Source organism: Lontra canadensis, unplaced genomic scaffold (genome assembly GCF_010015895.1).
Source record: "Lontra canadensis isolate GAN:19392208 unplaced genomic scaffold, GSC_riverotter_1.0 scaffold65, whole genome shotgun sequence".
Lineage (NCBI taxonomy): Eukaryota > Metazoa > Chordata > Mammalia > Carnivora > Mustelidae > Lontra > Lontra canadensis.
Window position 1 is genome coordinate 3,289,526 of NW_022631059.1, and position 22,971 is coordinate 3,312,496.

General features: G+C 47.5%; 1 protein-coding gene across 1 annotated transcript in view; it reads right to left on the reverse strand.

The window, feature by feature from the left end:
• The window catches only part of PHACTR3 (phosphatase and actin regulator 3), a 202,642-nt gene that overhangs the window by 44,427 nt on the left and 135,244 nt on the right, over positions 1–22,971 (reverse strand). Inside the window, exons 6-7 of the mRNA XM_032878877.1 lie at positions 21,825–21,999; positions 20,787–21,034 (exon numbers count right to left, since the gene is read on the reverse strand). Of these exons, the coding sequence (XP_032734768.1) occupies positions 20,787–21,034; positions 21,825–21,999 (423 nt within the window). The remainder of the gene's footprint in view (positions 1–20,786; positions 21,035–21,824; positions 22,000–22,971) is intronic.

Sequence of the window (22,971 nt, forward strand, 5' to 3'; positions counted from 1 at the left end):
CGGACACGCCGACTCCCAGGATTCTGCGGGTCAGGCTGCGGCAGGAGACGCTAGCACTTGCAGAGCGGCTAGTCCACGGCCTCCCTCCGTACTCTGATTTTCGGGCACGTTTAATGTTTGCGGTATACTCGTATGGACTCAGGTATACAAGCGACGCACAGATATCTGGGGGGTACATTTTCCTCAGCTACAGGGGTGCACCATCAGAAAACCGTATGAACGTCCCTCCATATCGGTGGTGCTAAATCCGGTCGCACTCCTGCTGACAGTCACTTGGGTAAAGCCTCACCCCCCTACCACCTGCGGGACCCACCACAGGGGGTCAGTCTCGGGTCCACGTATCACCTGGATTCACAAGAGCATCACGGACCCAAGGTCTCCCTCAACTGTTTGGCACACAGGGCAGCCCAGGAGTTCAACAGCAAGTCCCAGAAGCAGCTTGCGTGGCTCCCCAGAACCACCCCCCTGCCAGGGGACATGGCTCAGGTGGGAGGATCCACACGGCTGGGAGCCCCCAGAGAGCTGCTCAGGGGATCAAAGACCCTCACCTTAACCCTTTGTTCCATGGACAAAGAGCTCCCTATCCACACGTGCTGGGCCCAGGCAGCCCAGGCCAGCTTCCTCCGTGCGCCCACCGCTGCCCCCTTCCTGAGACAGCCACCGGGCACACTCTCCTTCATTCTCGAGTGAAGGAAGCCTTCTCTGCCCTCCCCGTGACATCTGCCCACGACCCACCCCGCTCCCAGCCCGTGTGCCCCCTAGGCAGGCTGTCACACTCTTATCACCTGCTCCATAGAACACTGAGTCCTCAAGGCAGGATGGGGGGCCTTCCCGAAAGTGGAACAATAAAAGTAAGACGGGCTTATTCCGAAAGGCCCAGCAGCACAGACAGGCGGCAACCTGAACAACCATCTTAAACGGTCTCGGTCCCTTCTGTCCCGGCTGGTTGGAAGGTTTCCTCCTCTCCCTGCCCCTCCCATACCCAGGATCGGATGCTCAAAGGCTCGGTGGGAAATGGGTGCTTCCTTCTCTGCCTTGAGGGGGGCGTCAGCACAGCCCCCACGGTGCTTTCCCATCAAGGGTGAAGTGCCAAAGGCACCTTCCTGTCAACCTAGCCGTTATTTCCAGGACTTCCTCCTTGGGATGCATTCCCAACGTTGCCTGAAATGGGGACAGACAGGCCAGAAGTGGTGTCCCATGCTCAGGAGCAACGATCTAGATGTACCCACAATTCTCTCCGTCTCTTGCACACACACACACACACACACTCGCCCTCTCTGTGTGGCCGCTGGGCCTGCGGGAGGTGCTCTTTCCCCGTCTGCGCTCAGCCAGGCAGCTGCTCCTGCCCTCGCTCCCCAGCCCTCTCTAGGACCACCTGCAAGTCTGGCGGACCTCCTGGGGGAGGCGCTGCCCTCACACCAGGCACTTCCCTCCCCTGCATGCCAGCCCTGTACACAGGCAAACATCTGTCTCCTAAGCAGATCTGACAAGAAACAGTAGAAACTCCACTAGTTCTCGCTCTCCTTAACTCTGCATCGCGTACGCAGTGAGCGTACCTCTGCGGGTCCCTGGTAAGCATCAAGGAGAAACCACCTGCGCTCTACACTCCCCAAGAGGACCTCACTTTGTACGATACAAAGTCAAGATGACAAGTAGAGTACCCTAGATTTCACTGTTTCTCCCCTAAATAGAATCGGAAAGAAACTACCATGTAGGAGCGAACGCCCACATCGTTTTTTAAAAGCACCTTCGCCCCCACTCCGTCTTCTAGAACCTGAGCTGGATGCTACGGGAGGCGCACAGTGGGCATATTGCCCACAGGGGCCAGGGGCTCCGGCCAGAAGACCCCCATCGAGGCCCCGGCCTGGGTTTTCTGTTTCTGACTTTCATCAGCTGTTCTGACTGAAACAGAATTGGCGGGTCCCGATCACACTGGGTAAGAAAAGGTCTGCTTTCTCATTTATTCTCTCTTCCTTATAGTGAAGAATACGGTTGTGTGTGCAACTTTATTGTACGTTGTTACCAAAAACAACCATTTTCAATTCTTTCTGTCCCCTCCCTGCTCAAGCAGGAACTTTCTGTTCAATGCCTGTGTCCGCTGCAGACAAGGGGTAAAACTTGTTTAATTGGTCCCTGACTGATGCCCTCTCGGAGCATTTCCCTGCTGCCATTACCACACATGAACGTCCGGAGGTGTCGGTGCTTCTCCACCAAAGGAGCTGCTCCCCTCCGGGCACGCCGGGCAGTGTCTGCAGGCATTTTGGGATGTCACGACTGGGGGCAGGCAGCTCCTGGTATGGAGCGTGTGACGGCCAGGAATCCTGCTCCAGTGCACAGGGTGCCCCCCAACAGCAGGGAAGCCCCTGGCCCCCAATGTGACAAGCACCAAGGCAGAGAAACCCTCATGCCTATAAACCATGGTGCGTGAGTGCTAGGATAACGGGGGGAGAAATTTCTAGAAACAAAGTCGCCGGAAGAGAGAGCACAAGCACAGACAATCCCAACAGCGGTGACCCTGAAGTGCCTGTGGATGCGGGCTCCCCTCCCTGGGTCTCTGCACAGTCTGGGGCTGTGCTGGGGTCCGTGGCACTCAGGCGACATGCACTCCTCCCTCGGCCTCCCTGGGCTTCTCTTTCGACCTTAACTGTCCCCACAGACTAGCGTTTGGGGTCATCACGCCTCACAGATCACAGCCACCAGCCACCGCTGAGCATAGCCGGGGAATGGTCCCCCTGGGCCAGTCTTCCTGTCCTCCTGGGCCATCTGATAAGCGCTCACCGCTGATAGTCAGCAGCATGTCTCTCCCTTAGCAGAACACGACCAGACATGTGTGTGGGGTCTGCAGACCGGACGACATAGGATAGCCCTACAAGTACCACTGGGGCACGGGGCAAGGGGGACAAGTTACTCCCTGTGCTGGTTGTGTCCGGAGCCCAGGCCGGTGGGCTGCGCGTCCCTCCATCGCCTCCCCAGAGGCCCTGTCCACTACCACCGTGCTTAGGGCAGGCCTAGATCCTCGGAGACAACTGCTAGGTCTCAGGGACATAAGGGCACTGGGATGCCTGCTGTCACAAGGTACATGGACTTCAGGATCTGGGGGCTCTTGTGTTCATGTGAAGGGAGCAATGAGGACACAGACGACGGTGGCCACTATGGGAGCCGTGCAGGTGGCCACAGGTGATGGCTCGTCAGTCCCCTGGAAACCTGATCAGGAAGGCCCAACTGTCACCAGGAGTTACAGACGGCGAAGCTACGACCTGGTAGTCCTCCCTCCTGGTCAGGGACAGGTGGTTCACAGCAGGTGCCACCAGAGGCCTCCTTGGGGTGTCCCTTCCCAGTGCCAGGGGTCCCTCAGCCTGTCTGCCAAATAGGGAACCGAGCAATTGTCGATTCTCCGTGTCCTCACTCCATCCTTCTAAAGCCACGTCCAAGGGTGCAGTGTACAGATTAGACTCCCCAGTGGAGGACACGCCTGTCGGCCGCAGGGACACGGACACTGGTTCAACTAGGGAATTAGCAGAGGGAGCAAGGAACAAATGAGCTACACAGTATTGACAAAATTGGAGGTGAAACTCATTCAGACCCCGGGCATGGGGGCACCCAGTCTCCCCTCGTTCCTTCCCAGTCGTCACTGACAGCGATGATGATGGTTACGAGGACAACAGCGCTCAAGGCACAGAGTCAGGGCTCCGCCGGTGAGCCGTCCCCTGTAGCCATCAGAATAAGCCTCTCATCACTCCTGTTCTACAGACGGTGTGTGCGAGGCACAGAGAGGTTCAGGGGGGCTGCCGCGGTCATAGAGCCAGAAGGGACACATCCCGACAGGTAGAGAGACTGCAGTCCCTGCGATGTCTCTCAGCGCACGCAGTAAAGCGGGGAGAAGGCATATCTGACGGCACGGCCAGCCCTCAACCAGGACATTCCCGATGCCCCAGACAGAACGTCTGGGACGGTGCCGGGAGGAGCTTAGGTCACGAGGACGCAGCCCCCATGACTGGACACAAGCACCTCTTTAAACAGACTCAAGGCCGCTTGTTCCTCCCTGTCCCTCCACTGCATGAGAGCACAGCAAGAAAATGGCCATCTGCTGACTAGGAAGCGGCCGTCACTAGTCCCTCTGTCTGCAGGCACCTGACCTTGGCCTTGCCAGCCTCCAGAACTGGGAAAAATATGTCTGTTGTTTAAGCCACGGAGTCTACGGTATCTTGTCACAGCAGCCTGGAGAGAAGAAGACACTCCACACGGGAGACGTGGGGGCACCTGCTCTATCCCCACATGCACGTCCTGGCTCTTCAGGGTCACTGTGTGGACATCTGGGGCGGGAACTATCCGCACGCAGGGACAGTGGACACTGGGGCAGAGAGCGCCCGCATGCAGGGACAAATGGCTTAGGTTGCTGAGGACGCTCTGGGACAGGTGGTCTCCCACACCGGTCCCTCCTTCTCCTACAGCCCCACTTGCTGTGAAGCCTTTCTGTTGCTTGCTGTCCCCCTCCCCCCATGCAGCAATCTCCAAGCCCCTGCTGCATGGTGTCCACTGGGCGGGGGCAGCGACAGTGGACAAAGTAGACAGATGTGGTCCCTGAGTTCAGGACAGGTAAAAAGAGAAAAAACAACCTTCTTGACAGATTTTAAGCTTGCATCTTGGGCTGGAGACAGAACAGAAACTGTTCCTTGAAAATTTCACGTCTGGGCAGCAAAATTTGTTTTCTAGGTCAGCGTGTAAGGAACCTAGAAGTCACTACCCTGTTCTAGCACCAAGCAAAAAGCTGAACAGACTCAAAATTGCCATCTCTTCTTAGATCCAAAAGAGCAGGAGGACGCAGGGCCAACCGCCGGCCCGGAGAATGGAGACGGACAGGTGAACACAGAGTCACGGCCGCCCAGAGGGGAGACTCGTGGGCAGAGGCCTCCACGGGAACCAGCGCGGGGGCGGGGAGACCTGGCATTGAGGACTTGCTGGAGGCTCGGGGACCACCTGAGTTAGAAACTGCAGCCCCGCTCACAGGGGCCCCACAGTCCTGCGAGTCTTACCACCAGGAGCCCAACCAGGCTCCCGCAGTGAACATCAGAAAAAGAATCCTTTTCTGCTTCCTTCCAGCAAGAGGAAGGGGAGGAAGGGATCTGAATCACCCCAGAACATTCTGTTCTCCTTACCAAGGTCTGTCTCTGGGGAAACCAGCTCACCAGAGCCTAACCCGCTGGGATATCATCAGAGCTAAGTGCCCCGGCGGAAGGGAGATCCCCGACTCCAGCCCACGAGAGCCATCGGGTCGCACCTGAGGTGGAAAATAAAGCCAAGAAACTCTTGTGAGGTTCACGGTCCAGAGGCCCGGTTCACGGACACAGTGAGACCAGCTCCCGGGCTACAGGACACGCCCCCTCCCCCCACCTCCCCTCCGCTTACCAAAGCCCTGTTTACAGCAGCTCCTTTCCCCCGGGCGTCAAGTCCAGCTATCAGGAAAGCATTACAAGGCATCCCAAAAGAAAAGTCACAATCTGGAGAGACAGAACAGCGAAACCAGGCATGGCAGGGGCGTCGGAACCACCCGGAATTTAAAACAGCCCTGATCAACACGCGGAGGGCGCTCGTGGATAAAGTCGACGGCACACGAGACCGGGCGAGCAACGAGAGGTGAGCAGAGAGAGAGAAATTCTATGAAAGAACCACGAAGAATTCTAGAGAGAGGAAAAAAAAAAAACCCACTGTAACAGAAATGAAGAATGCCTTTGATGGGCTTATTAGTTGAATGGACATAGTTAAGGAAAGACTCTCCAAGCTTGGGGACATCTCAACAGAAACTTTAAAAATCAAAAAGCAGAGAAAATAAAACCTGAAACAAAACAACAAAATATCCAAGGACTGACTGACAATTACTAAGGATGCAGCACTCACATAATGGGCAAACCAGAAGGAGAAGAAAGAGGAAATAACAAAAGAAATCTTTAAAATAATAATGCCTGAGAATTTCTTCAAATTAATGTCAGACACCAAACTGCAGATCCAGGAATCCCAGAGAACATCAAGCAGGGCACATGCCAAAAAGAAAAACAAAACAAAACAAAACTATGCTTTGGCATAACATCTTCAAACCACAGAAAACCAAAAATAAAGAACATTCTGTTAGAAGCCAGAAGAGAAAAACATCTACAGAAAAATGAAAAGATTTCAATCCAGCTTCTCCTCAGAAACCAGCAAGCAAGGAGAGAGTGAAATGAAATACTTGAAGTGTTTAGATTAAAAAAAACCCACCAACCTAGAATTTTATAGAAAGTGAGAAATCATCCTTCCAAAGTGAAGGAGAAGCAGACTTACTAAGACAAACAAAAATCAAGGGGATTTGTTACCAAGAGACCTGTCTTGCATGAGATGTTAAGTTTTTTAGGGAAGGAAAACATGCAGACCAGAAACTTGGATCTGCATAAAGAAAGGGAGACCATCAAGAGGAAACAGGTAAAGATGACAGAAAAACTTTTATGTTTTTCTTATTCTTGATTTATCTAACAGATAAATTTATTCAAAATAATTGCAACAATGTATTCGATTATATATACTTATCTATATATCATACATACTATATTTTCATGCTTATGTATATACCTCATGTGTATATACATGCTTTTATGTAAGTGAAAGGAGGAACGGGAATGATACAAAGACCAAAGGAAGGAATCAAGATGATCTCGTTACTATAAACTACTCGTGCTACCTGTGAAGTGGTCTAGTGTTCTTTAAAAGTAGATTTGGATTATATGCATATTATATAAGATCTATAAACTCAAGGACAGCCACGAAGAAAAAGTATAACTTGCATGTAAAAAAAAAAAAAAAGGAGGGGGGAGAGAGAGAAAAAATAAAATTATATGAAATTCTAATTTAAAACCACAAAAAGTAGGGATTTCTGGGAAAATAACAGAGTAGGAGGACCTTATGCTCACCTCATTCATGGATACAACAAGGTAACATTCACATCAGTGTAAAGAACCCAGAAAATCAACGGCTGGCAGGACAAACTCCTCCACTAAACGTGGCAGAAGCCCAGAGTAGGGAGAGAAAGAGACAATCACACTAGGGAACCTGCACAGGGAAGGTGCTTTCCCCATAACATCTGGCTTTGAAAACCAGAGTGTTGAATTTCTTGAGTTCTTACAAGTAGTGGGTCTTAAAACCTGGAATTTTAAAAATCACCAGGCAAGAGAAAACTGAGCCCCAGCCCTTACAGGGAAAGCACAACAGTCCACTGAAATACAGCACGGATGCAGCAGCTTGAAAAGCTCCTGGCGCCTACCAGAGGAAGTGTTGTTTACTCATCTCTGTGCATGTTCTAGAGGGATGGAGATGGCAGAGAGACTCCTTCAGGAGTAAAGGAGCTGGCAGGAGCCATCTTTCTCCCCCGCCCCACAGCACAAACACACTGCCAGCTTCAGGAACCAGCACAACACTGATACTCACTTCCTAACTTGCTTCCCCACGCCCTGTCCCAGCCATGCTTCAGTGGAGTCAACCCCTCCAGCCAAGCCTGCCTCAGCCCCAGTGCGGCCAGTCCCTCCCTGCAGAAGATCAACACAAGCCTTGCTAACACTGCCTCTTACCCTGTTTGCTGTGTGGATCCACACCTGCCAATGTGCTCTTGGCCAGAGCCCATCCAAAATGGCGCCACAAGCCTGACAATGTGCAAACAGCCCTGATAGGGGCCAGCACCACTCCAAACAGCCTCCTACTCCAGAGAGAGGGAAAGATAAACAGACACACCAGTCACACTGCAGACCCCCGAGAGAGGGCCAGGGGCAGGCAGCTGATCTGACTACAGGCCCCGCCCACCAACAAAAGCATCTCAGGGGACAACACAGGGACAGTGCCCTAAAGTTTGGTGCTACTGCCTCTCTGGCAAATGCCTGGTTTGACTCGACTCAAGCCTGAGGAGAACCCAGGACAGCCCACTAATACCACAGGTAGCAAACGCTGCCCACAAGCCAAGAGAGGCACTGCTGATGACTGGAGTGAAAAAAAAAGTGGCTCGGCCATAAGAATAGGTGGCATATAACACACACAGGAGACACCCCTAACATATCAGGTTCTGGAGAACAGGGGACACTGTTCTGTAGGATATACGGCAGGACCTCTTGCTCATAAGGCCACTATGTTCAAGAGCAGTAGACAAAGCTGACTTCCATAACAGAGAAATAGACTTAGGCAAAATGAGGACACAGAGGAATATGTCCCAAATGAAAGAACAAGACAAAACTACAACAAGAGACCTAAGCGAAATGGATATAAGTAATATCCCTGGATAGAAAATTTAAACTAATGATCATAAAGACACTCCTTGAACTTGAGAAAAGAGTGAAGGATATCGGTGAGACCCTTAACAAAGAGATTTAAAAAAGAACCAATTAGAGATGAATACAATAAATGAAATTAAAAATACACCAGATGGAACAAATAGCAGGTCAAGAGAAACAGAAGAACAAATCAGCAGCCTGGAAGACAGAGTAGTAGAAAGTAATCAAGCTGAGCAGATGAGAGAAAAAAAAAAATTGCAAAATGAGAACAGACTCAGGAAACTCAGTGACAGTATCAAGCATAGTAACATTTATATTATAGAGATCCCTGCAGAAGAGAGAGAAAAGTGGGCAGGAAATTTATTTGAAGAAATAATAGCTGAAAAATTCCATAATCTGAGGAAGGAAACAGACATCCAGGTCCAGGAGGCACAGATAACCCCCCCAAAAAATCAACCCAAGGAGGACCAAACCAAGACACACAGTAATTAAAATAACAAAAAATAGTGAAAGAGAATTTTTAAATAGTAAGAGAAAAGAAGACAATTACATACAGGGGGAAACCACATAAGGATAACAGCTGATTTTTTATTAGAAACTTTGCAGGCCAGAAGAGAGTGGCATGCTATATTCAAAATGCTGAAAGGGAAAAATCTGCAGCCAGGAATACCCAGCAAGGCTATCATTCAGAATAAGAAGGAGAGATAAAGAGTTTACCAGACAAACAAAGGTTAAAGGAATTTGTCACTGTTAAACCAGTCCTGCAAGAAATGTTAAAGGGGACTCCTTGAGTGGAAAGGAAAGACTGTAAGTAGGAGTACTTTACTTTTTACTGCAGAAAAGCAGTAAAAATGAGTCAAGGGACTTACAAAAGGGTGTAAAGTATGACACCATATACTTAAGACATGGCAGGGAAAGGAGTAAAGAATGGATTCAAAGTTAAGTGGTTATCAACTTAATATAGTCTACTATATGCAGAAGATGTTATATACAAGCTTAATGGTCACCATAAATCAAAACCATGCAAACAATGAGGAGAAACAAACTCAAGTGCATCACTAAAGAAAGCCAAATAATCATGAGAAAAGACAGAAAGGAGAACAAGAAAACAAAGGAAAAGAGAAGAACTATAAAAACACCCATAAAACAAGTAGCAAAATGGAAATAAATATACTATCAATAATTACACTGAATGTAAGTGGACAAAATGCTCCAATCAAAAGACACAGGGTGACGGAATGGATTAAAAAAACAAAAACAAAAACAAGACCCATCTTTTTGCTGCCTACAAGAGACTCATTTCAGACCTAAAGATGCCTGCAGACTGAAAGTGAAGGAATGGAGGAACATGCATCATACAAATGGATGTGATTAAAAAAGCTGGGGTAGCAATACTTTTATCAGACAAACAGATTTTAAAACAAAGACCATAATAAGAGATGAAGAAAAACACTATATAATCATAAAGGGCACAATCCAGCAAGAAGATATGACAATTGTAAATATTCATGCACCCAACAGGGGAGCACCCCAATACATAAAACAAACATAAAGGAACTATTTGATAATACAAAAATAATAGGGGACTTTAACACCGCACTTACATCAATGGACAGATCATCTGAATGGAAAAAATCAACAAGGAAATGACTTTGAATGACACACTGTACCAAGGTGAATTTAACAGATATATTCAAAACATTCCATGCTAAAACAGCAAAAGACATATTCTTTTTAAGTGCACGTGGGACCTTTTCCAGAACAAAACCAGTCTCAACAAATTAAAAAAAAATCAAAGTCATACCATGCATCTTTTCTGACCACGATGCTACGAAAATAGAAGCCAACCAGAAGAGAAAATCTGGAAAAAGCTCAAACATAAGGAGGTTAAATAACATGCCACTAAACAATGACCAGATCAACTAGGAAATAAAGGAAATTAAAAAGGACACAGAAATAAATAAAAATGAAAACAAAACTATCCAAAATCTTTGGGATGCAGCAAAGTTCTAAGAGGGAAGTTTATAGCAATACAGGTGTACCTCAAAAAGAAAAATATCAAACTACCTAACCTTACATATAAATGAGCTACAAGAAGAAGAACAAAACCCAAAACTGGTAGAAGGAAAGAAATAATAAAGATGAGAGCAGAAATAAAGGATATGGAAACTAAAAACAAAAATTAGAAAAAAAACAGTGGAATGGATCAATGAAACTAGGAGCTGGTTCTTTGAAAGATCAACAAAACTGGTAAACCTCTAACCAGGCTCATTAAAAGAAAAAAAAAAAAGGACTCAATCAGAAATGACAGAGGAGAAATAACTGAATAACAGAAACACAAAGGACTATAAAAGGATATTACAAAAAATTATATGCCAACAAACTGGACAGCCTAGAAGAAATGGATAAATTCCTAGAAACATATAATCTCCCAAAACTGAATCAGGAAGAAAAAGAAAATCTGAACAGATGACCAGGAAGGACATTGAATCAGTAACCAAAACACTCTTGACAAACAAAAGCTCGGAACCAGATGGTTTCACAGGAGAATTCTATCATACGTTTGAAGAAGAGTACTCTTTCTCCTCAAACTACCCCAGAAAATAGAAGCGGAGGAAAGCTTACAAATTCTTTCTAGGAGACCATCATTATCCTGACACCAAAACAGATAAAAGACACATAGGCCAATATCACTGATGAACACAGATGCTAAAATCCTCAACAACATATTAGCTAACCAAATCCAACAATACATTAAAAAAAAGCATTCACCATTTAAAAAGTACAATATCTGTTCATGGTTTAAAGAAAAAAACAAAAAACAAAAAACAACCCTCAGTAGGGACACCTGTGTGGATTAGTTGGTTAAGCATCTTGATTTTGGCTCAGGTCATAATCTCAAGGTCATGAGATGGAGCCCCACAATGGGCTCCACACTCAGCACAGACTCTGCTTGACCCTCTCTCTCTTTTCCTCCTCCTTGTCACAAGCTCTTTGTCAAATAAATAAGTAAATCTTAAAAAACAACAACAACAACAACAACAAACTCAACAAAGTTTAGAGGGAACATACCTCAGCATAGACCTTATATGAAACAAAGACTTTATATGAAAACCCACAGTGAACATCATACTCAATGGGGAGAAAATGAGAGTTTTTCCCCTAAGGTCAGGAAGAAAATAGGGATATCCACTTTTGTCATTTTCTTCAACATAGTACTGGAAGTCCTAGCCACAGCAATCAGACAACAAAGAAATAAAAGGCATCCAAATTGATAAGGAAGAAGTAAAACTTTCCCTATTTGCAGATGACATTATACTATATAGGAGAAACCATAGAGATGCCATTAAAAAAAACTACTAAAACTAATATATGAATTCATTAAGGTCACAGAATACAAAAACCAATGCACAGATATCTGCTGCAATTCGATACCCTAATAATGATGTAGTGGAAAGAGAAATTAAGAAAACAACACCATTTACAATTTCATCAAAGATAATAAAAAACCTAGGAATAAAATTAACCAAGGAGGTAGAAAACCTATACTCCAAAAACTAAAAACTGGCCACAGCAACTTCTTACTAGACATGTCTCCAAAGGCAAGAGAATCAAAAGCAAAAATGAACTTCTGGGACTTCCTCAAGATAAAAAATTTCTGCACAGCAAAGGAAACAGTCAACAAAAATAAGAGGAACCAACAGAATGGGAGAAGATATTCACAAATGACAATGCAGATAAAGGGCTGGTATCCAAGTTCTACTAGGAAATTTTCAAGCTCAACACCCAAACAACAAATAATCCGGTCAAAAAATGGGCAGAAAATATGGACACTTCTCCAAAGAAAACATACAAATGGCCAACAGACACATGAAAAAATGTTCAAGATCACTAGCCATCAGGATAATACAAATCAAAACCACAATGAGATACCACCTTACACCAGTCAGAATGGCCAAAATTAACAAGACAGGAAACAACAAATGTTGGCCAGGATGTGGAGAAAGGGGAACCCTCCTATACTGTTGATGGGAGTGTAAGCTGGTGCAGCCACTCTGGAAAACAGTATGGAGGTTCTTCAAGATGTTAAAAATAGAACTACCCTAAGACCCAGTAATTGCACTACTGGGTATTCAATCCAAAGATACAGATGTAGTGAAAAGAAGGGGCACATGAACCCAAATGTTCATAGCAGCAAGGTCTACAATAGCCAAACTGTGGAAGGAGTCCAGACACCCTTCAACAGATGAATGGATAAAGAAGATGTGGTCCATAAGTACAATGGAATATTACTCAGTCATCAGAAAGGATGAATACCTACCATTTGCATCAACATGGATGGAACTGGAGGAGATTACGCTGAGTGAAATAGTCAAGCAGAGAAAGACAATTATCATATGGTTTCACTCATATGTGGAACATAAGGAATAGAGCAGAGGACCACAGGGGAAGGGAAAAAAAAACTGAATAGGAAGAATCAGAGAGGGAGACAAACCATGAGAGACTCTGGACTCCAGGAAACAAACAGAGGATTACAGAAGGGGCATGGGATGGGGTAGTGGGTGATGGGTACTAAGGAGGGCACGTGTTGTGATGAGCACTGGGTATTATATGCAACTAATGAGTCATTAAATACTATATCAAAAACTAATGATGTACTACTATATGTTGGCTAATTGAACATAATAATAATAAAAAAATTTGAGATGACACAAACCAATGAAAAGACATTCCTTGCTCATGGATTGGAAGAAGAAACAATGTTAAAATGTCCGTACTACCCAAAGCAGCCTACAGACTTAATGCAATCCCTATCAAAATACCAACAGCATTTTTCACAAATCTAGAACCTTCCTAAAGTTTGTATGGAACCACAGAAGACCCTGAGGAGACAAAGCAATCTTGAAAAAAAAAAAAAAAACAAAAAACAGGAAGCTGAAGGCATTAACAATTTCAGATTTCAAGATCTATTACAAAGAGGTAGTATCCAAAACAGTATGGTAGTGGCACAGAAAGAGACACATTAATCAATGGAACAGAAAAGAAAACCCAGAAATAAACATGCAATTATATGGTTAATCTTAACAAAGGAGGCAAGAATGTGCAATGGGAAAAAGAGTGTCTTCAACACAAGGTATTGAGAAAACTGGAGAGCTCCATGCAAAAGAATGAAACTGCACCACTTTCTCACACCACAACAACACACTGGAAATGGATTAGGGACCTAACTGTAAGACCTGAAAGCATAAAAATCCTAGAAGAGAACACAGGTAGTAATTTCTCTGACATTGGCCATACCCACATTTTTCTAGATAGGTCTCCTAAGGCAAGTGAAACAGTAGCAAAATAAACTCTTGGGACTACATCAAAATAAAAAGCTTCTGCACAGCAAAGGAAAACACAACAAAGCGAAAGATAACCTGCTGAATGGGAGAAGGTATTTGCCAATGACATATCTCAGAAAAGATTAGTGTCTAAAATATAGACTTACACAATCCAACACCAAAAAATCAATCCAATTAAAAAATAGGTAGATGACATGAACAGACATTTTTCCAAAAAAGACTAAGAAATGGCCAATAGATAACATGAAAAGATGCTCAACACCACTCGTCATCAGGGAATGCAAGTCAAAATCATGTGGAGATAACACTTCACACCTGTCAGAATGGTTAAAATAACAAATAAAAAAACAATTGCTGGTGAGGATGTGGAGAAAAAGGAACTCTCACGCACTGAATGCAAACTGGTGTAGCCACTGTGGAAGACACTATGGAAGGTCCTCCAAAAACGAAAAATAGATCTACCATAAGATCCAGTAATTGCACTATTATTTACCCAAAGAACACAAAAAATACTATTTTTGAGAGGATACATGCATCCTAATGTTTACTGCAACATTATTTATAATAACCAAATCACAGAAGCAGTCCAAGTGTCCATCAGCAGATGAATAAAGAAGTTACATGTATGCAATGAATGTTACTCAGTCATCAAAAAGAATGAAATCTTAACCCTCTGCAACAAAATGGATGGAACTAGGGGGTATAATGCTAAGTGCGATGAGTCAAACAGAGAAAGACAAATACTGTATGACTTCACTTGTGTGGAATTTAAGAAACAAAATAAATGAACAAAGGAAAAAAAGGAGACAGAGAAATAGACTCTTAACTATAAAGATTGAGTGGATGGCTACCAGTGGTGGGTGGATGGGGCTGTGGGTGAAACAGGTGATGGGGATTAAGGAGGGCAGCTGTGATGAGCACCCGGTGACGTTTGGGAGTGTTGAATCATTATACTGTCCACCTGAAACTGATAGAATACTGTATATTAACTATATTGGAATTAAAATTAAGAAAATAAAAGCTCAAATGGTAGAATAGAAGAACAAAGAACAAGGGCAATAAACAGAAAACAATAATAAATACGGTAGATATTCATCCAACTATATTACCAATCCCTTTTAATGTCAATGGCCTAAATATGCCAATTAAAAGGCAGAGGTTGTCAGAGTGGATCAAAAAATAAGACTCAACTCTATGTTGTCTAAAGAAACTACTTCGGATATAAAGACACATAGAGATTCAGAGTGGATGGACAGAGACAAATATACCCTGAAAACACAAATCTAAATAAAACAGGAGTACCTACATTAATTTTAGAAGAGCAGATTTTAAAGCAAGGAAGGTTGCCGGGCATTCCATAGGATGAAGAATGCGTAACAATTCCTAACAAGTTTGCATCTAACAACAGCACATCAAACTGTGTGACAAAAACAGAACTGCAAAGAGGAGTAGATGAGCACATTATTGTAATTAAGACTCCAACACCCCTCTCTCAGAAGTGGGCAGACCCAGGAATGGAAAATCAGCGAGGACTTGATTGAACCCCACACCCATGCCAACCAACTGGGTGTAAATGACACCCACAGATTAGTTCATCCAGCAAGAGTGAACACCCATTGTTCTCAAGGTCACACGGAACATCCACCAAGATATACCACATTCTGGGCCATAACACACACCCTAACAAATTTAAAAGACTACAAACTAAACACTGTCTGCTCCCAGATCACAATGCAATTAAACCAGCAATCAGTAACAGCATGGCACCTGGAAAATCCCAATACACATGGAGGGTAAACAACACATGTCTAAACAACACATGAGTCAAAGAAGAAATCTCAACAGAGATTTTAAAATATTTTGAATTAAATGAAAATGAAAATGCAACTTTTCAAAATTTGTGAGATGCAGTAAAAGCAGAGCTTGGAGGAAAATTTATAGCACTGAATGCATGGATTAGAAGAGAAAAAAGATCTAAAATCAGTAATCTAAATTTCCACCTTAGGAAACTAGGAAAAGAAGAACAAATTAAATCCAAAGCAAGAAGAAGGAAAGAAATAAGAATCAGAGCAGGAATTGGTGATATTTGAAACAGCAAATCAAAGGAGAAAAAAAAAATCAATGAAACCAAAAGATGGCTCTTTGAAAAGATCAATAAAATTATTAATCTGTAGCCAGGATAATTAAGGAAAAAAGATAGAGACCACAAATTACTAATATCAGAAATGAAAGAAGGGACATCACTACAGATCCCATGGACATTAATTAAAAGAATAAAGAAATACTACAAACACCTCCATTCCCACAAAATTCATAACCTAGAAGAAATAGACCAATTCCTTGAAAGACACAATCTGTCCAAAATCACAAGAATAAACAGATTTTCTGAACAGGCCTATATCTAAGATATTGAATCAGTAATTAATAACCTTCCAAACAGAAAAGCACTAGGCTAAGATGATCTCACTGGTGAATTCTACTGAAATTTTAAGAAAATTATACCAATTCTCTGCAATCTCTTAGAAAGGACAGAAGCTGAGGATAGGAGGCTAACTCATTCTGAGACCAGCATTACCCTAATACCAAAACCAGACAAAGACAATACAGAAAAAAGAAACCACTCTAGACCAATATCTCTCATGAACACAGATGCAAAAATCTTCAGTAATATATTAAGAACAATTATTTAAATTGTTAAATAAGTTTTAGGGTGACCCCTGCCTGGGTGGCTCAGTCAGTTAGGCGTCTGACTCTTGATCTCAGCTCAGGCCCTGATCTCAGGACCACGAGTTCAAGCCCAGCACTGGGCTCTACACTGGGTGTAGAGCCTACTTAAAAAAAGTTTAAAAATGCTAAGTTGTTAAATTTTAAATGTTTATATTAAAGTGAAACATTAAAATTCTAAATTAAATAAATTTTAATTAGCAAATTAGCTAGATCTGGACATCTTTTTTAATTAAAAAAAAAAAAAAAGAAGAAGAATCTTGAGGTACCTGTGTGGCTCAGTCGTTAAACATCTGCGTTCAGCTCAGGTCATTATCTCAGTGTCCTGGGATCGAGCCCCATATCGGGCTCCCTGCTCCACGGTAAGCCTCTTTCTCCCTCTCCCACTCCCCCTGTTTGTGTTCCTCTCTCGCTGCCTCTATCAAATAAACACATAATCTATTAAAAAACCAATTAATTTAAATAAAGAATTGATACAGGCTGTATAACCGTCACAAAATAGGTCACACACCTAAATGTAAAATTCGAAATGATAAAACTCTTAGAGGATAACATGAGAAAAACCTAAGTGAGCTTGAGTATGGTGAATCCTTTTCAGATACACTGCCCAAAGCACAGACCATGATAAAAATAATCAATAATCTTGACTCCATTAGAAACTTCTGCTCTGTGACAGACAGCATCAAGAGAGTAAGACAAGGCACAGACCGGGAGGAAATATTTGTACAAGTTACATCTGATAAAGGAAGGCCATCCAAAATATAAACAACTCTTAACACTCAGCCCTAAGAAAACAGATAAGCTGATTAAAAAATGGGTCCAAAACCTTGACACCTCGCCAGTGAAGATGGACAGGCAGCAAGTGAGCGTGCGGAGAGTTCCTCTGCATCACAGGTCATCGAGGGGATGCAAATTAAAACAATAACATCGCACCACACACCTCTGAGAAGGGCCAGAATCCAGAGCATTGACCACACCGGTTGCTGGCAAGGACGTGGGGCAGCGGGAACTCACTCATGCTGCTGGGAATCAAAATGGCGCAGACACTTGGGAAGACAGTTTGATGGTTTCTTACAAACTAAACATAGTCCTACCACACCAATCTCGCAATCTCAATCCTTGGTATTTACCCAAAGAAGGTGAAAATCATGTCCACAAGAGAAACTTCACAGGAGTTTTTATAGCAGCTTTACTCATAATCACCAAAACCTGGAAGGAACCAAGATGTCCTTCAGTAGGGGATGGATAAACAGCCATCCATCCAGACAGTGGGACAACGGAGTATTATTCAGCACTAAAAGGAAATGAACTCTCCAGCCATGAAGGTACGGAGGAAACTTGACTGCATACTACTAAGTGAAAGAAGCCCGTCTGGAAAGGACACTCACTATACGATTCCAACTACGTGACATTCTTGAAAAGTAAAACTGCAGACAATAAAAAAGATGAGTGGTTGCGGGGGTGGGAGGGATGAACAGGGGGACCATGGGGGAGTTCTGGAGCACTGAAAATTCTCTGAATGACATCATTCAAGTCCTTGTACATTTGTCGAAGCCCATAGAAGGCACAACATCAAGAGAGAACCCTTTGGGGGGACGAGGGGTCCATAGGTTTATCATTTAGAACAAATGCACCACTGTGGTGAGTGACACTCGTAACGGGGGGGGCACGCAGGGCACAGGGCTGGGGAGGCCCATGGAGGTCTCTGTGACTTTCTCCTGATTTTCCTGTGAACCTACAACCACTTTTTAAAAATTAAATCTTAAAAATTCGCCTTTGATGAACCTGAGAACGTTCTCAGTGTTCTGTTTTTACCCAGCGCTGACAGCACACCCCATGAAGGTTCCTGCGCCCACCGCAGGCTGGCCTGTCACACATCTCTCTGTGTTGACCGAGACACTTCATTTGCTCTGCGTGGAAATCCAACTGTCAGACTCCGAGTACGACAGGCACATTGTTTCACTACAAACAGTCAAGTGGGACAGTCTTCCGGCTGATTCACGAGGTAACCTGCCTGGGGTGAGGCCACCACCAGCTCTAAGACATGGAATTCTCTCGCTGATGTGTAGGATGCCACCTCATTAGAGAACCCTGGGTGACACATCCTGGAATGTTCACGTGGGACAGGACAATGCCCATGACACTTCTTGAACCCAAGAGCAGCTAATAGCTGGCCCCTGTCACCGCCATCCCACCAGGCAAAGCAGATTACTTTCAGGGGCCCTGCCTGCCGTGAGTAACGGTCCTTCTACAAGTAACACTGCTAGACTTTTCTAGAACCAAAATAGAATTTTTTTCCTTCAAGTACTTTATCTGAGAAGTTCTTGGAAAGAATCAGACACACAGGGAATGTATAAAAGCAAGGAACCCACTTTCCACACTGGATTTCCACTTTGGGAGCCCCACATCAGGCACCGGGCAGGAGCACCCGGAGGCTCGATTTGCAGAAGACTAGACTCTCCAGACATTCCTGACGGCGTGTGAGGCAAGCCCAGCCCACAGCAGGTCGCACGGGAAACTGTCCAGAACACTGGTGCGCACGGAGGAGGGGCCAGACGAGCAGACGCTCGTCTCGGGGTTTGCAGAAACAGTGAAGTGCTGCATGTTCCTGGGCAGCTTGGGGTGAGCCTGCGCAGGTTAGCAACAGTGTTTCCAGAAGGAGCTCTACCCTCGCTGAGCCCATCAGACCACGGTGGCTCAGCCAGGAGCGTGTCCTGACATCGGGAGTGGCTGGGAGAGAAGGTGGGATGGTGACCCCAAAAGACACGTGTACCCTGTCTCTGTGAATGCGACCTTATTTGGGAAAAGAGGCGATTTGTTTTTCTAGATGTAATTAAGGATGTCCAAAAGAGGAGATTCACCCATGATTATGCAGGTGGGTCCTACATGGAGTGACTAGTGGCCCCACCATAAAAGGAGAGGGCGTGTCTATGGCCAAACCACCTTGAACATGCTCCGTCTCATCCGATCTTGGCAGCCAAGCAGGATCGGGCCTGGTTGGTACTTGGATGGGAAAAAGGGAGAGGATCCAGGGAGAAGAGGAGAAAGGGATGTGACCTCGGAGACTGGGGGGAGCCACTGCCGAGCCCAGGAGAGCCTGGAGCGAGCCGCCAGCAGCTGAGAGGCAGACAGAATCCAGCCCTGGAGCTGGAGGGAGCGTAGCCCAGGGGGTGGAGGCCAGACGTCTTGCTGAACACCCGCCGAGGCACAGGACCCGTCCCCAGCGTCCCTGGTGCTGAGCCTGGGGGACACCTGCACCAGACTGGCTTCCCCACTTTCACCAGCCATTCTCAGAGATCTCCCGCGGGACCCCCTCCCTCAGAGGCTGACAGATGTTCGAGGAAGAGAGTTCTGGGGCCGGGGGAGCTGGGGAAAGTCCACAGGCTCAGGCTCCTGTGATGCATCCGGAGGCCCTTGGCCAGGGGCTGGCTCCAAGTTTCTGGCTCAGCGATCAAAGTCAGCCTCTTCCCAGTGCCCAGAACCCTGGAGCTCCTCACACGCTCTGGCACCCCCTCCCAGAAATGCCTCGCTGGCCAGGGTGGGAAAGGCTCAGAAGTGTGCAAGGGGACAGGACGGCTGACAGCCAGGGCCGCCCTCTAACACCTCACGTAACCAGGTCATTGTGCCCGATGCCCGCATCCCTCCAGGACCAGCCAGGACCAAGGTCAACATCAGCCCCTTCCCCATCTGCCACCAGACACCCAAGGAAAAAGCAAGTTGCTGGGCTGGGTCCCTGGTGCCTCCACCCAGAGCTCTGCCCACGGTGGTGACAGTCAGCATGAGACCGAGCCTCGGGCAAGGAGTGGGCGCTCAGCACAGCCTGCACCGTCCGCCCCTCCCCGTGCCCCCTTGGCCTGGCCTGCACATCCTCTCCCTTCACCACTGTGGGGAGGGGGGCTGCAATGCTCTATCTCCCTGAGCCCGTGTCCTCAAGGCAGGACGGAGCACGCCCTCTGACCTCCGGAGCACACTGGGGGGACAGAGCTGGAGCTGGGCCTCCGTTCGCCTCGGGAACGCATGTTCCCACACCAGCAGGCACTGGCGGAGGGCAAGACATCCGGGACGGCCGCTGGACTCTGGCCCTCTCTCTCTCTTTCCACCGCAGCTCGCTCTCCTGGTGCAATTTTTGCTCTATTTCCCAAACACTGGACCTCGGAGCAGCACCTGTGCGTCTGTGCGCCGGGTCTCCCTGAGCAGCCCGCTCTCGAACTTACTACCGAGCCTCTTCTAGGTGTTTTCAAAGACACTCAAAAATGACGATGCAGTTACCAAAGTAAAACGGGTCCCCTCGGCATTCCCTAGTCCCTGCCAGGGCCTGTCGCCCAGGGGGCAGGCCCTTGACCGCCCCTCCCCCCTGGAGCCTGAATTCCCCCCCACCCCCCTCCCTCCGGCCCCGAGACCCCGCCCCGTCCCGCCGGCTCCCGCCGCTCCGCACCGGAGATGATGGAGTCGTTCAGCGCCTCTTCGTCCTGATACACCAGCAAGTCGTCCTTGAGTTCCGAGTTCACGATCAAGTTCTCCTTGTTCTCCTCCGACCCTCTGGCGGCGGCCCGCTTGCTCTCGGAGACCCCATCGAAGCTCCAGGCCTCCTCCCTCTCCTTGGCCCGCTCCACGCTGGACGTTCTCGACAGGCGGACGTCCGCCCGCTTCTTTGGGGACGCCTTACTGTCCCTTCCTTGGAAACTGAATCAGAAGACGGTTTGGGTTGGACGCTGTCCGCCTCTGCGCAGGACCCAGCCCAGCCGACCCGGGGGCTCGTGAGGAGACTGCAAAGGTGGTCCCCAAATGCGCGGCGCCCAGCCTCTGTCCCAAAGGCACGGGTCAGGCAGCCCCAGGGGCTCACGGGCTCAGGCTGTGGACAACGCGCGGTCCAGAGCGGAGCGGGGAGGGATGTGCGCGGGCAGCCGCACTCCGCACCGCACAGTTCGGGCTCCGGGATGCTCCGAGATCGGGCAAGGGCGCTGCGCTCCAGCGGCGTTTCTGCCCAGCCCTACGGGCGCCCCGTTACCTGTCCGCTTTGCCCTCCATCAATCACTTCTCCTTCTCTGTGTACCGACACGTGAGAACAAAGGTAAAAGTAGAAGCTTCAAGAGCAGGCTTAATTATCCTCCTGCCTAATGAAACCTCCAAGTCTTCAGGGTCCTGGAGCAGTGTGACAGCTGCTTCTCTTCCACAGGCGCTCCTGCCCTACCTGGACCCCAGGGAGGAGAAACCCAGGGGCTTTGTGGCCAGGCTTCCACCCAGAATGTCCTCCCCCAGAATGTGGCAACCAAGACCAGAGCCCCGTACAAAATGAAAAGGTGGGGTTCTTGTCCAAAAATTAACAATTTCAAGACTGTGACAGCAGTGTACAGAGCCCAGTCCAGCAGCAGGTGTGTGTGTGTGGGGGGGGGTGACTACACAGGTTTGCAATACAAGGCTGACGGGGATCCAGGCACCCAGGTCTCCGTACCAGCAGGGCAGAGGGCCTCACCTGTCCTGGCGATGCTTGGTGGCCAGCGCCCTGTGCAGCTCCTCAATGACACGGCTGGGGGGCAGCGGCCGGTGGACAGTGGTGAGATGTGGAGACCCCGTGGGCGTGGAAAGCTGTCCTCGAAGGGGAGGGTCAGCGCTCTTCCCACCAGGGCCTTGGAAGAGCGCAGTCTGGCCTGGAGTGTGAGAGGGACCAGTGGGAAAGTAAGTCTCTGGGAGCAGGGAGGAAGGACTCTGCAGGAAGACAGGAGCCCAGGAGCAGAGGACACAGCCCCCAGCCGGGGGACCCTCACACCCTGTTCCAGATGTTGTGCCAGGTCCCCTGACCCCAGAGCCAGAGCCAGGGTTCACCTCTGTCCAGCTCCATCCATGGGCCCTCCGGCCTCCAACCCCGGGAGCTGAGCTCCATCGGCTCCCGGCAAGGTCTCAGGCACAGACCAGCCTCCTTCCTGAAGCTCCGCTACAGATCTGGCTTCCCGAAGCTACACTTCCTATCGTGGGAACCAGCACAATTCCCACAGCTCGGCAGGGGTCACTCAGCCTGGACCCACCACCGTCCCTGCTTCCCCACATCTCCTCCCAACCCTCCCCCCGTACCTCACCCAGTGGGAGCATTAGGAAGGCGAGCCTCTCCCATTTTCCTCGGCACAGCATCTGGGCTCCTGGCCTAGTTCCAGGGTCCCGTAGACTGCCCCGCTCGGTGCTCTGGCTTCATCTCCTCCGCTATCCCCATCAAGCTCTTTTCACTCTAGGACAGAAGGATCTTTCCAGTCCTTGAGGAAACCACACGCTCTACTCTGAGCCTTTGCATACTCTGTTCCCTTTTCCTGGAACGCCTTTCCCTTCCCCTGTCTGCACCAATCTCACTTCCTTAGGGAGACCTTCTGTGAATGCCCAGCCTTGTGCAGAGCCCACCATGCCTGCCTGTGGGAATCAAGGCAGCCCTGACACCCTCTCCTCCCACTTGGCATGAATTACTTCATCGGGTCTGTCCTTCTCCTGACTGCACCTCTGGGCAGGGCCAGCATCTGCCTTTCCTACTGCTGTATCCCCAGGCCTGGCACTCGATACGTGTGCAACGGACATTCATTTACATGAAACAAGTCTGAAGACTCAGAAAAGAGCTGCTCAAGTCCATCCTAAGAAGG